The sequence below is a fragment of the Arctopsyche grandis genome, chromosome 9, assembly GCF_051622035.1.
Source record: "Arctopsyche grandis isolate Sample6627 chromosome 9, ASM5162203v2, whole genome shotgun sequence".
In the NCBI taxonomy this organism is placed as follows: domain Eukaryota; kingdom Metazoa; phylum Arthropoda; class Insecta; order Trichoptera; family Hydropsychidae; genus Arctopsyche; species Arctopsyche grandis.
In genome coordinates this window covers 5,983,389-5,998,871 of record NC_135363.1, presented here as the reverse complement: position 1 = coordinate 5,998,871, position 15,483 = coordinate 5,983,389, and the positions used below count along the sequence as shown (strand labels likewise).

The window sequence follows — 15,483 nt, the reverse complement described above, 5'->3', positions numbered from 1 at the left end:
ATATACAAAAAACTCGCTTATCTCACCGAACCTAACCCAACTAAACCTAACCATCACCGAAATCAAAAAATTCGACATTGCAAAAATATACAAAAAAGTCGCTTATCTCACCCAACCTAACCCAACTAGTCCTAACCATCACCGAAATCAAAGAATTCGACTTTGCAAAAATATACAAAAAACTCGCTTATCTCATTAAACCTAACCCAACCTAACCTAACTATCACCGAAATCAAAGAATTCGAGATTGTAAGTTATTCACTAAACATGCTAACCGCACCAAACCTAACCATCTCCGAAATCAAAGAATTCGACATTGCAAAAATATACAAAAAACTCGCTAATCTCACCAAACCTAACCCAACCTAACCTAACTATCACCGAAATCAAAGAATTCGAGATTGTAAGTTATTCACTAAACATGCTAACCGCACCAAACCTAACCCAATCTAACCTAACCATCACCGATATCAAAGAATTCGACATTGCAAAAAAATACAAAAAACTCGCTAATCTCACCAAACCAAACCCAACCTAACCAAACCATCACCGAAATCAAAGAATTCGACATTGCAAAAATATACAAAAAACTCGCTAATCTCACCAAACCAAACCCAGCCAAACCTAACCATCACCTAATTTAAAGAATTCGACATTGCAAATATATACACAAAACCTGCAAACCTCACCAAACCTAACCCAACCTAACCTAACCAACACCGGAATCAAAAAATTCCTGTTTGTAAGATTTATACAAAACTCGCAAGCCTCACCCAACCTAACCCAACCAAACCTAACCATCACCGAAATCAAAAAATTCGACATTGCAAAAATATACAAAAAACTCGCTAACCTCACCAAACCTAACCCAACCTAACCTAACCATCTCCGAAATCAAAGAATTCTACATTGCAAAAATATACACAAAAGGTGCTAAACTCACCAAACCTAACCCAACATAACCTAACTATCACCGAAATCAAGGAATTCGAGATTATAAGTTATTCACTAAACGTGATAACCGCAACAAACCTAACCCAACCTAACCTTACCATCACCGAAATCAAAGAATTCGACATTGCAAAAATATACAAAAAACTCGCTTAACTCACTAAACCTAACCCAACCTAACCTAACCATCTCCGAAATCAAAGAATTCGAGATTGTAAGTTATTCACTAAACGTGCTCACCGCACCAAACCTAACCCAACCTAACCTAACCATCACCGAAATCAAAGAATTCGACATTGCAAAAATATACAAAATACTCGCTAATCTCACCAAACTTAACCCAACCTAACCTAACAATCACCGAAATCAAAGATTTCGACACTGCAAAAATATACACAAAAGGTGGTTACCTCACCAAACCTAACCCAACCTAAACTAACTATCACCGAAATCAAAGAATTCGACATTTCAAAAATATACAAAAAACTCGCTAACCTTACCAAACCTTACCCAACCTAACCTAACCATCACCGAAATCAAAGAATTCGACATTGCAAAAATATACAAAGAACTCGCTTATCTCACCAAACCAAACTTTACCTAACCTAACCCTCACCGAAATCAAAGAATTCGACATTGCAAAAATATACAAAAAACTCGCTAATCTCACCAAACTTAACCCGACCTAACCTCACAATCACAGAAATCAAAGATTTCGACACTGCAAAAATATACACAAAAGGTGGTTACCTCACCAAATCTAACCCAACCTAAACTAACTATAACCGAAATCAAAGAATTCGACATTGCAAATAAATACACAAAACCTGCAAACCTCACCAAACCTTACCCAACCAAACCTAACCATTACCGAAATCAAAGAATTCGACATTGCAAAAATATACAAAGAACTCGCTACCCTCACTTAACCTAACCCAACCTTACCTAACCATCACCGAAATCAAAGAATTCGACATTGCAAAAATATACAAAAAACTCGCTTATCTCACCAAACCAAACCCAACCTAACCTAACCATCACCGAAATCAAAGAATTCGACATTGTAAAAATATACAAAAAACTCGCTTAGAAGAGCTCAAAAATTAGATGATGATATCCTGACGTCAATGGTGGCATCAAATCCTTGTCAAACCATCAAGGAATTATCGGTGAAGATTGGCTGTCCATGGTCTATAGTTCAGGTTCATCTCCGTCGCATAGGAAAATTGCACAACCAGGGAATTTTCGAATATATTTTTGATAACTCTTCAGTCCCCCTAATATTTACCTACTTTACCTAAGGATAGTAGTAGGGATCAGACGCGATCGGGGAAAACGCAGAGAAATGTTATTATAATAAAAATGGACGCGATGTATGTATGTATGTGTGTGGGTATGCGGGAGATGCGTGGATAAGTATGGAGGTTTAAAAAAAAACAAATTTTAGAATACCAGGAGTATACGTTATGTAAAGGGATTTGGCGTGACGACCGATCATGACAAAGAAACGCGACGTAGCGGGAAAGTGGGGGGGTGTGGAGCATCTGACATGTGCTCCTGATATCGAGTAAGTTGGAACAGGTGGAGTCAGCGTCAGATGCGCTGCGCGGGAAAGTATAAATACACACACACACACATTCATTCATAATTTCGACGCGGGCTAATGGCGGGCTTTTAATAAGCCCTCAAATTTTTACACATACATATATATATATATATATATATATATATATATATATATATATATATATATATATATATATATATATATATACATATATAAATTTATTTTAATTCGTGTATCAATTCCTTTCCGAAGCCACCTGTTGAAATCAACGGGCAAAACACTAGTGTTATAATAATAGAAGTCCACCGACGTAATTAATTTCCGCCATAGTCGTGTTTGATGTTTGGTGTTAGTTGTGCATATGTCGGATAAGAATTTTTCTGTTTGTACATATTACTCGCAAGATGGGGAAGTGTATCGTTAAAAGTTGCACAATGCTTTGAAATACACACAACTACGCAAACGTGTTCTGTTTTTGCCAATAATTATAGCGAAAACTAACATTCTTTTAAATACTCCTGTTACGTATACTAAAAAGAGCGGCCGAGTAGTTGCAAACGGATTAGCCCGAGTAGCATCCCAGAGACTGTGTGATCGTTATAATTGGTTTCGGGGATTATCGGCAAACTAAGTCCTGTCGGCTAAACAATGAATGCGGCGATAGCGGTGCACTGTCGCATTCCCATGGAGTTTCTCAGAAGTGACCCATACCGTGGGTCTGAGTGTCGTGGGAATACATATCCGAGTACGTGACATAATTAGAGGTAGGATAGCTAAGGTGCCGCTCATTGTTCCATTGTTGTAAATCCTTTGTAAAAAAGGTTCGGCAAACCTTTAACAATGCATTTACAACATCTGAACAATACGCGGCACCCTCTGGGTCCGGGCTTTAGACAAAACAATAGGTAAACAAATCGGAAGTCAAAGATGTCCTGAGAGACCTATCCCTTATCAGACGATACTTAGGCGATAACAAGACATTCTGGACTGAGCACTGCCAGTACGTGTATCTTCTTAATCACCAATAAATGCTGTGAAACGACTTTGGCCGTTTACTTCGATCCTCCACCCACCCCTACGCAACACTCCTATATGCACATCCATAGAGCTTTTTAACCATTTAGCTGATCAGACGGACATTGACATATTTAGATTTTCTTTTATTGTTAATTTTATATTATAAGATTTCATTATGTTTTTATTATGTAATTTACTTAAATGGGTTTTTACCTGTATAATTAAAGAAATAAAAAAAACATACACAGACAGATTAAGCCGATTATATAATAAATAAATAGCCCTATAAACTAGTAATTATTGACCTTAAGCGTTCAATTCAATCAATATCGATCGGTCAGTCCACTGATAACGTAGAGAGAAACGTGTGATTGAATCGTCGTCTGTCGGAATGTGAAATTCATCACGAGGTCGGGTCATTGCTGTCACGATTTGGTTGTAAACGAGACATTATCATCCGGCCGGCCACTGTATTCACTTTCTATGGAGTCTTCTGGACGTGGCTGGAATGCCTCAGCACTTGGCTGTTGCAGATTGGGAGGCTGTGGGAACTGGGCGAGGGGGTGGGTTGGGTCCCCATTGATAGGCATGAGACGGGCTCCCATGCTCCCCAGCAGTTTCGACATAATTTACGTTCACGGCTCGAAAGAGGGCAAAAAACATATGCCTGGGGACCCAGTTGCCCGTCCCGAGTCGAAGAGATTGGACCGAGATAAAATAAAGTTAAAAAAAATATATATGGACGTAAAAAAAAAGTGGAAAAGCTCCTGTCGGAAAACTGAGTAAATCTTAAGCTTCTCGACTTATTCGTAACATTCTGATGTGATTGACTTTCAATGTACATATGTAAGCTTTTGCGAAAATTTTAAATTTTTTTTTTAAATACTCGAGAAATGTTTAATATGAGTGTGTGTGTGTGTGTGTGTGAAAATTTTGTTTCAATACGTTTAAAAATTTACTGTAAAGGAAAGTTGGAATATTTTCCATGTATGTATGTATTTGTGAGCATACGTATGTATGTGAACTCATGTTATTTTATGACTGAAATATATATATATATATATATATATATATATATATATATATATATATATATATATATATATATATATATATATATATATATATATACATACATATGTATATGTATATATTTCTATATATTAAAAAACATACCTACAAATGTACATACATACATACATATCGCATCCTTGGAGCGCAAAGGTGATAGGTAGAAATTCGGCTGAATTAAGTAATTAACATTTTCAACTCTTTAAAATAACGTTCTATATTTTGGTTGCAATAAAATATGTAAATCTTCAATAACAAATCATGTATTGATATTTCGTGTATTGACATTACCGAAAAATCGAAAGACTGTTAGCAAGAACTCTGAATTATGAATTTATTTTATTTATTTTATTAATTTATTTTATTAAAGAACTCTGAATTATGAAACCGTTTTTTTAACCCTTTGGCTGCTACGAGGTTTTTCAATGTCCAAGCGAAAAATGCTAACATTTGTAATTACTTTATAAAAAAATAAATATAATATATTTTTTTACATACTTACTTCGCCGAACACGCGTAATTTTTTTAATACTTTATATACATTTTTAAGAAGCAGTTGTGGACTCGCGCTCTCTCTTTCTGTCTTGCTTTTACATGCGTGCGTGAGAAAGAGATACCTACATATGTATATACACTAAATAAGTTTTGACGATTGTTTCCGACGCATTATTTTTTTCAATAATCTATTTTTAGACATCGATGTATTTGTCGTTGTTAAAACATGCGATACATTTGAAACAGGTAGCGGTCTTTCTCTCTTTCTTTCTTGGTTTTAATTGTGTACGTGTGAGCGAGACACACAAGGATGAGAAGTTTCTAATAATCAAATAATTTTTCAACATGTATCATAAACATTTTGTATGCATTTCAGTTGCATTTGATTGATTGCACGAATTCGTGACGTCTCGTGATCTATATAATTGAAAGCGGATTTCTATTGTTTTTTGCCATTTATTTTAACTCTGCAAAATGATATCGGACAGTGAAAGTGACGAAAGCGAAATAATAGCTCCTCGCCGAGAAACTCGACCAATCAGCAGCTCTACTGATTCTGAAAATGAATTTATCGACAATAATCAATTCCCAAGTAATAACTCCTTATATGACTTTGACAACGAACCCGAAATTTACTTTGATGATGAACCCGAAATTGAAGGGCTTTTAAAAAATTGATAAATATTTATAAAGCTTGATTGAAAAATAAATATAAATACGTATATAAAAAAAATGTTTCGTGCCACTGATGCGCTGGCAAAGAAAGTATTGAAATACGACAATTAATGACGACAACAACGATCGTCGTAGCAATCTTCGCCGATTTCAAAACAACGATTTATCGTTGTTAAGTAAACAATTCCAAACATTTTACAAATTCAATTATATTTTTTGTACAAATTTAACACACAAACTTTTTTCAAACAGAAACTCAAATTCGCGAGAAATGGGGATAGGTTGCCAATTCTGGTGGAACTGTTTTAACTATTAAATCAGATCAATTGACAAACTCTGATACGAAACGATCCTAGATCTGGCCATCTAAACATATGTGCAACGTAAGGCTAGCAACACCAGGCCAGGTATTGAATCCGTGACCCCTAAATTGAAAGCATTACACGCTAACCACTGAGCTATGTCGCCGGTTATCATACAAAATTAGCAATAGTTCCGATTTAGTTTTCTGAAAGTCATTTCGTCTCGTTTTTTCAAGGATGTAAAAAAACCCGAAAATTAAAAAAAGTACTTTAAATACAGTAACCTGAGTAAGGTCTAAATTCAAAAGCCATTAACGTTACAAATCTGTTGGAAATAAACTTTCTAAAATCTTTAGACCGCTTAATTTTATATTTTTTGATGCAGAAGTATGTATAGGTATATTAATTATTTGTGAGTTCTGTAAAAGATAGTAACTAGAAACTATTACTATTTACGATTATGCTTATATAGAAAATATACATATTGTTGCGTAGGGTTGGGTGGAGGATCCAAATAAAAAGCCAAAGTCGCTTCACAGCATTAATTGGGTGATAAAAGAGATCCACGCACTGCCAGTGCTCCGTTCAGAATGCCTTCATATGGCCTAAGTACCTGCTTATAAAAGGCAGGTCGCTCACTGCATCTTCCTCAACGCATTTGTTTACCTATTGCTATAGTCACGTACTAGATATGCAGTCCCACACTTTAGCGCTGTCAGTTCTGAGAACTCTAGTGGGAAGTGGCTGGGTGCCGTTACCGAGCGCTTAGTCCATTGGGGGATCTCCATTGTTAGCCGACAGCACTTAAACCTGGAGATAATCCTCGAAAACCAATTATAGCGGCGGCTCCTTTTAATATATGCTACAATATAGTAAAACGATGAAATAAATAAATTATTCAAAAATGGTAGTTCTGATACTGTCTTTAAATCAAGTATTAAGCTTAAACACAGTTAACGAATCCACTTTGACCACGGGAATTTTTATCAAGGCTTCAAGAATCTTCCCAGGCAACACTCATCCCAGATACGGGAACCTATAAGCCCTAATTGACTTGTTAGGGTCAAGATTTTTCAAAGTTTCGAATTTTAAACGAATCTCTGAGGAAATCTAGCTGAAAAGGAGAGAAAGGGAGAGGTAGAGAGAGGATGAGGGACGGACGTTAATCTCGAGTGCCAGATTATCGGTCCTCTCATTAGCGTAAGGGCCTGAAATCCACGGAGATAGAGAGAGAGAGAGATATACTAATACCAACCGTAGCAAAATTTAAATTTAATTCGACTAATTGGATTAATTTTTGACTCGCAACATTTTACTTTATCCGTCCGACCGGTTTAAGTGGATAAAGTATTGCGAACGAGCCGAAAGCTTGACCGTAACTACTCTTTATCAGGAATACATCTAAATCCCTGGATTTATCTCGGGAGCCTTTTCGACCCTTGAAAAACGCTCACGTGTGAAATTTTCTGATTCTTTGACATTTATGCATAATATTTTTAAAACGGCATAAAAAATTAAACGCTTAAAACCGACGAAATTTTAACATTTATTACTGCAACAAACCAGCATCAACTTTAATGTGATCAAAATTTTAACGCGTATTAGTTATTCGCCAACGAACTTGATGAAACCCATTATATTATATAATAGTATGGCTTGCTTTTAATGCATCATAATTTGACCGTGGTTTGATATAATCAAGTAGATTTATGCTGTGATCAAATTTAATGATGATTACGAGCGAAACCTAATCAAAACATCAATATAACTGACGTGAATGCTCAATACATTTTACTCAAAATGTTGTTTTATTACATTTTATTTTATCAAATTTAAAATACACCGATGCTCAATATAATCACCGAAATTAAACAAACGACACTTTCGAGAGGGAGGTGTCATTTTACGGTCGATTAAAATTTCACTTTCATAGAATTACACTGTTCGACACGAAAAATGGTTAAGAGACAATATATGATTTTTCTTATAGATCTATGCCCAGTTAACACGAATCTGGTAATAAAAAATGTTGATTGGCTCGAGATTCGGAGATATATGTATTTTTTAAATCGCGCGATTTTTCTATATCTTGGTGTTTTTCGGTCTATGTGTCAAAATCTGTCAATTTTCTGTTCAAAATGAATATTGGAATCTACATTCGGGTATTTTATTTTATTTTTTATTTACATACATATATTTTTTACATACATATATACAAATATACCAGGAAGGCTTAACAGGTAAACCCCAAATGCGCCTTCCTGGTCCACATAATTATTACATAGATACATGTAAATCTAAATATCTGACATCTATGGTCAGTATACATATATTACAAACATCGTATTAATACGATAAATAACGATAAATAAATTTCATGTAATAATACGAATTTTATATTCGATAAACAACCACAGAGACATCTATGGTGAGCAATATGACGAAACCTAAGATATAACAAAAACTAAAGGTTCGCAACAGAAAATTGGGAAGGAAACGCCAATTTTACAGTAATCGTTTCAATGAAAATCAGAAAAATTGGCAGATTCTGATAAGAAACGATCGACCTAGACAAATCAAGGTCTGGCCAACAACGAGACTCGTGGGGAATCGAACTCGTAACATCAAGTACGAAATAATTCTACATTCACCACTAGACCACACTGCTGGTTATCTTTTATTTGTAGTACTTTTCAGCTTTCAAATCTCTCTAAGTAGTCGTCCAGTTCAAATCAAAAGTCAAAAGTACGTATTTTCACTTGGGATTTTTTTCCACTGTTAATACTATTTTATATTGAGTTTTTTCTATTGAAACATGTTTATTGAAATATTCTTCTGACCAGACTATTTTTTGTTTTCGTTTAAAAGGGTTAATTGGAAGTGTGCTGAACTTTAAATCTGTAAAATTGCGAGCATAAAGCTCGTACTAGTATTTACTCGTATTTACATGAATCTGAATTTAATTAATAGGAATAATATATTAAATTATCTTTATATGAGCATTAAATAAAATTCCACAAAATCATATTTCGACTATTCTTGTGGATTAATAACAAAAATTCGTTTATTTTATCAAGGTAAGCCAGTTAGTTATCAATAGAATTAATTCGAAAATTTTTGTTTATCAGAAATATTGTTTTTGGATCTGAAAATTGGACCACTTTCACCACTTTCAAATATAGCGGCTCGGTTACTAACAAAAAAATAAAATTGTGAAATAGAAAATGATCAGTAGATCAGTAGCTATAAAAATGAATATAAGATGTATTTGTGAACATTTACTAACAATATAAAGCATTTAAAAATCAAAAACAATAAAAACGTAATCAGGAATCAGTATTTGATACAAAACAGACAAAAATTTACACGAATGTAATAATTTATCGTACTATACTTATGATTAAAAGTAATCCAAGTCTAACGTCGATTCTGACTTTGACTCCACACTCCTAACACACATGTCCACAATTAAATCTGACACTTTCTGACCGATTAGTTGACATATTTCACGGCATACATACATACATACATACATATGTACATACAGTTCATTGAAGATTTCATCACGGAACATTGCTTTCCCTTCTGCGAACCGTTTGGTTCATTAAAACATAAAGTAACGACGGCATTAATAATTCTATCCGATAAACCGTCGGTTTGGATTAATTTTCCGCCTTTAATACGTACTATATAATACACACAAATACATATATATTATATTATACACCGAACTAATATGGCAGATTAAAAGGAAAGCTTCGAATCCGTAACGATTACGATCCCGCAGTAATTAGATTTACGAGCGATTTCATAATTAATAAAGATATACGCACATTAAAGTGGGACAATTGGCCCGAACGAACGAACGAACAACTGGAAAATTAATAATTCGTGTCGTTGAATTTACGCCTAATTTGTCATCGAGTGTTATCTACGTATATATGTATAGGTATATGTAATTTTGCTACATACAAATTGTACTCGTGTATGTAATTGGAGCGTGTTGGCAATTTGGCGAGTTCGATAGATTTTGAATGTGGAACGGTGGCGTATTCAATTTCAACACCAAAATCATTATTATATGTATCTACACAGTTTTATCAACAATATCGGATATCGAACGCACTCATTAATGCAATTAACGCCTCTGCGAAATTCTCAAATTAGTGGTAGATTTTTGCACTGTCTAAAACGTGTGAACTTCTATGCACATACATATGTACATATATGACATACAATATATTCACGTATTGCAGTATTAAATTATGATCGATTTCAATAAATTTAAACATCGAAAGCAAAATTTGATACTAAGAATATAAACATTTTTGATCTTTGGATACTTCAATTAGGCACGTCTTAAAGTTTCGCTTGAAATTTTATCTAAAAGAAGGTTTCGAGGATGAAAAAGTTTGAAAGCTCTTACGGACGATGTTGAAATATTGTATTTATTACAATATTTTTGAAAATAAATGCGAATACGTGTCTCACGTCAGCGCAATAAACGAGAAACTAAAACAAACAGCAAATATAAAATTTGGCTATTATTTGTGAAAAATTAATTATTTTTTACTACCACTAAAAAAAGCTATGAGAGGTATTTTGAATGTGAGTAGATTTAAGAGTATTGGAAGTATGTTAGATGAATTAGGATGGATGAGTATTAGAATTAGTCTAAATATTAGTACATTGTCTTTTGTTTATAAGTTAGATCATAAGTTATTACCTAAGTATTTTGATGATTATATAATAAGGAATAGAGATAAACATTTTTATACTAGAAATAAGGACAAACTAGTTGTAAGTAGAGTAAGAATAAGACGGCTGGGGGTGTTTTTCACAGGGGTGTGCTCATGTATAATGCCCTCCCTGAGTGCATCAGGTCTGCTAAAAACATGGATGCATTCCTGCGAGGTGCGAAGAGACACCTCTGTGAGGGACAGTACATATAAGTTAATTATAAATTTTAGAGTTAAGTATAATAATTAAGATGTATTTTTAAATTAGCTTGATAGCTAAAATATATATAAATAAATAAATAACTAAAATAAAAAAATAGTGGAAGAAAAATCGAACAAGAGTAAACTGACGGATGCTTACCAAATTTTATACGTAACTTGGTGCTAAGCTTAAACTTGTATATATGAAATTTCAGTTCAATAAACCAAAAGGTTTCTGAGAAAAACATAAAAAACCTCGATTATCTAGAATAAAAGTACTACTTCCGGTTCAGATAAAAATATTTACAACATATAAAGTTATAAAGATTATAATTTCTATTACATGTAAAAAAATTCAGTTAGTGGTTTGGGAGATAACTGAATTCAAAAACTTAAAAAAAGAGGACACCTATAAGGGGAGGTACCATTTTGGGTCAACTTAAGAATTTAAAAAAAATATACGTCGTATCGATAAGAATTTTTGTAACCAATACTAAGTTTCAGTTCGATAGGACTGACACAGACACACAGACAAACACATTTTTCTAGATAATGAAAATGTGATCAGTGCTCGATTCCGAGTTCGAATCAGTCAAAATCTCGAGTTCGAATTTTCGCATGATCATAAAACTTCATCTATTGTTACTACGTACATAGATAATGTAAATAAATATAATAAACAATCCATACAAAGAAAGTGAGTACGTTTTTCAGTTCTACATATGTATTTCAAAATTGACTTCGATTGTGCAAGACTGTGAATAGAACCGAGATAACGAATAATAAAATACACCCAGCCTGGAAAAGGTCTCACACTTACAATCAAAAATACAAATTACAAAGCAGCGGACTCCACGACCATCATTAAAACGACCTGGACACTGATTTAAAAGCCGTGAATGCAAAAAGCTCGATGACCCGGCGATAAACGCGACCATTTTGTGTAGGTGGGTGGTTATTAAAACGTTGCGGGATCAAAGAAACTGCCCTGCAAGGGGGACCGAACGGTCAGAAAGAAACTATAAACGGATTTTACGATCCCCAGGAGAGGAGGGCCAGAAGTCCTCCACTCGAGAGGGGGAGGGGAGGATGCCCCACGCGGATTTATCGCCTTTTTATCTCGCAGCATCTTGCCGAGCGTGATGCAATCTCGAGAGCCAGGAGTGTCCTCGATCGCGATACGAGATTTAAAGCTCACCGAGTTTGATAAAAGTCAGCCGGGATTTTTCGCATTGAATGTTCTGTAAAGGAAAGCGGCAGGGAGGTGTGGGGGTTGGGGGGGGGGGAGGGAGGGAGAAGCGTTTATATTTTCCATCGACAGATTTTCCAACTTATCATTGCTGAATTTATTTTATCGAGCTTACATAAGTGTAACACATAATGATCAACGATAGCATTCAAATCGCATTATAATGATTAGTTAAATAATTTTATTCTACTACCGCCATCTATGTATTAAACTAAAGACTACATAGACGTCACCCAGATTTAAAATTTGCAAACTTCAAACGCGTCTTAAACGATATTTTATCTCTATCGTAATGGCGGAGGATCTATTTATTTATATTGATGACCAAAATGAGCAATATGGCAAAGTATGAAAACGATCGGATAAGAGGCAAATTTTTTCCTGAATTGTAATCGTAAGTGAAGCAAAATGTAAAAAATGATTGAATTTGTACAAATTCATCGATCAAAGATTTGGTTTTATTGTTCATTCTAAGCCTTACATTTTTCTTTCAGATCTTAAAAAAACCAAGCTATTTTCGTCAATCCACTGAGGACGAGGGGCCGATAAAAATAGCTGAAATATTTTATAAGACTCTTGTGAAGAATATTGTATTTTGGATATTATGTACATATACCTATGTATATGCACATATGTATTTACATACATATGGATATATTCAGTGGTGTAGTGCTAAATAAAAAAGTATCAGGGCAGTGTTTTATTTTTACGATCCCCCCCCCCGCTTTTTTCGTTACTTACAATATATGTATCCTTAATATTGGCAGTACAAATATTTATAAAAAAATCAAATGCTAATTAATTTGAAAAGTCAATCAAAATGGTTTGAGTAAGACTTATTATTTTTTGCAATATAATATACAGTTCTGAAAATGTTGTCAAAGTGTCATTTAATATACAGTTCTGAAAGTTTTGTCAAAGAAAATCATTCAAAGTGTCTATAACTTTTTCAATGGGTTGTTGTTGGGCTGTTTTTAAATCTTATTCTGCACTCGTTGTTGATCTGTTATTACATAAGTTCGTATTATATTCGTATTATATTACAACATAGCGCTATTATATATGTATGTGATATATGTACACTACACACATATATACATTTAATTTAAACGTAGCCGGAAAACTGTAATTGCGTAGTAATTTTTTTTCAAAAATTGAATTTTCATTAATTTTCTTGTAGTCAGATTGCTTTTTTTACCCCAACCGAAACATTAATTCTAAAACTGACTAAAACGCCAAATTCATAAAAAAAAAGCCTTGTCGTAGTTTTGAACAGTCACCACCAAAACTGGAACAAAACTACATTACACACATATGTACATATGTAGGTAACCATACTAACACACTTGTGAGGAGTCTCGGTGATTACAACAAAATGTCTATACCCTCCAGGTATATGCACAGATTACCTAAACACAATCTGCTTTAGGTCATCGAATTTAGAGAGAATTTAATTAATATTATGTATTAGATGTATTATGAACATTTATAAGGATTGTAAATAGGTTTTTGAGCTCTTTTGCCTATTATGCTGTACATTAACATTAGAATAATATAATACTATGATAACTAACAAAATTAAATTAAAATCGTAAAATAGAAAATGATCAGTAGATCAGTAGCTATTGAAATAGACATAAGATGTATTATAAACATAATTTAGTAATAATAAGACGCATTTAAAAATCAAAAAAACATATGTACATAGGTAAATAATTTTGGCCAAATGGTGTAACAAGACGCGACACGTGCTCTAAAGACGCGACACGTGCTAAAACGAACATTAAAAATACACTCAAATCGATATTCGTATAAAGGAAAGCCTCAATGCTTAAAAATAGACTTACTTGTATGTTGGTACAGGCCACCCCTGAGCCACGCAAGCCAGCGTGACTGTCTCCCCGAGGGCCACGTGTCTCGCACTGTGCTTCTCCACCGTCACACGTGGTTGAACGTTGCCTTTGGGCTCCGTGATGATTATGTGTCCTGTGTGTCACGTAAAATATGATGTTATTCTCGGAGAAAGAAAAACCAAAACACACACCTAAGGGTCAACAGATTGCCCATTATGCTGTCTGGGGACACTGCTCCCCACAAAATAAAAACAAATCTGCAAGTTTTCGCGTGTGAAATGGTCATTAAGAATCATTAGATATGTATGAGAAACCATTATACATTCATGTAAGTAATTTTTTATAAAAATTATGTAAATAAAATAAGATATGTATGTACGCAATAAACAATGACTAATTTCACATATACATATGTATGTTTGTCTTTGTTTCCAAAATTTAACTATTTGAATGGGAATGGGTTTTGAGAAAAAGTCTAATATTATTTAGAATACAGATGTATATAAAAACATTGCCCCAAATAGAACCACTCTTCCTTTTTTAAATTTAAATTCACAGACCCTATTACTTTCAGTTTCCGAAGAAAAATCAGTTCCGTAGAAAATATAATTAAAAATTACATCGATTAACAGTGCGAATGATAGATGCGGTGCAAACGATCGAAAAGCGCTTGACAGACTGAACCACAGATTAACTGTACCTTATGCGTGCACACTGCTCGCACTTACACTAAGCGAAATCTACTCGAAGTCCCGACATACCTACCCTGTATACGTTCTGTGCTTCTGATACTTTAGTTCCAAAATTTTCCTTATTAAATTATTAAAAACTCGCCAGAAAGATCCAACTCAATTTTAATAATTACCATTTTAATAATTGCATCTGTGCACATCGAAAGGTTACTCGTCATCTGATGTGTAATTTTTCATTCGTGAAGTCGAGAATTGCGTTTAAAGCAGCCATCCAGTTAATCGGTGGTTCAATCTGTCTGGCGCTTTTCGATCGTTTGCACCAAACCCCGAATGATAGTTCAGACTTTAAGCATATCCTTATAATTAGTAGAAAGTGTTCTAAAATTATGTAAAATTTTATATTATATGTCTGGTAAATGCCACTGATTTTTACCGGAAGAACTTGCGGGTACAGAAAAAAAATTATGTAAAATTGCAAATTATGGATTCCCATGAACATAAAAATATGTTATTTTTTCTGCTTAATATTTTATAAAATTCACATGTATTTTAAGTATTTTTTTGTATATAAAATACCCAACAGATACCCAAGGAAGCTCTCGACAACGTTTATATTAAAAATTAAAGCCAATAACTTCAAAAAATTAACATTTTTCTGAAATAACCGCTTC

General features: G+C 34.0%; 1 protein-coding gene across 1 annotated transcript in view; it reads right to left on the bottom strand.

Annotated features, from left to right (window-relative positions):
• Nucleotides 1-15,483, bottom strand: part of Dscam4 (Down syndrome cell adhesion molecule 4) — a 202,950-nt gene that overhangs the window by 158,112 nt on the left and 29,355 nt on the right. The window contains exon 6 of the mRNA XM_077438728.1: nt 14,115-14,253. Coding sequence (XP_077294854.1) covers nt 14,115-14,253 — 139 coding nt within the window. The remainder of the gene's footprint in view (nt 1-14,114; nt 14,254-15,483) is intronic.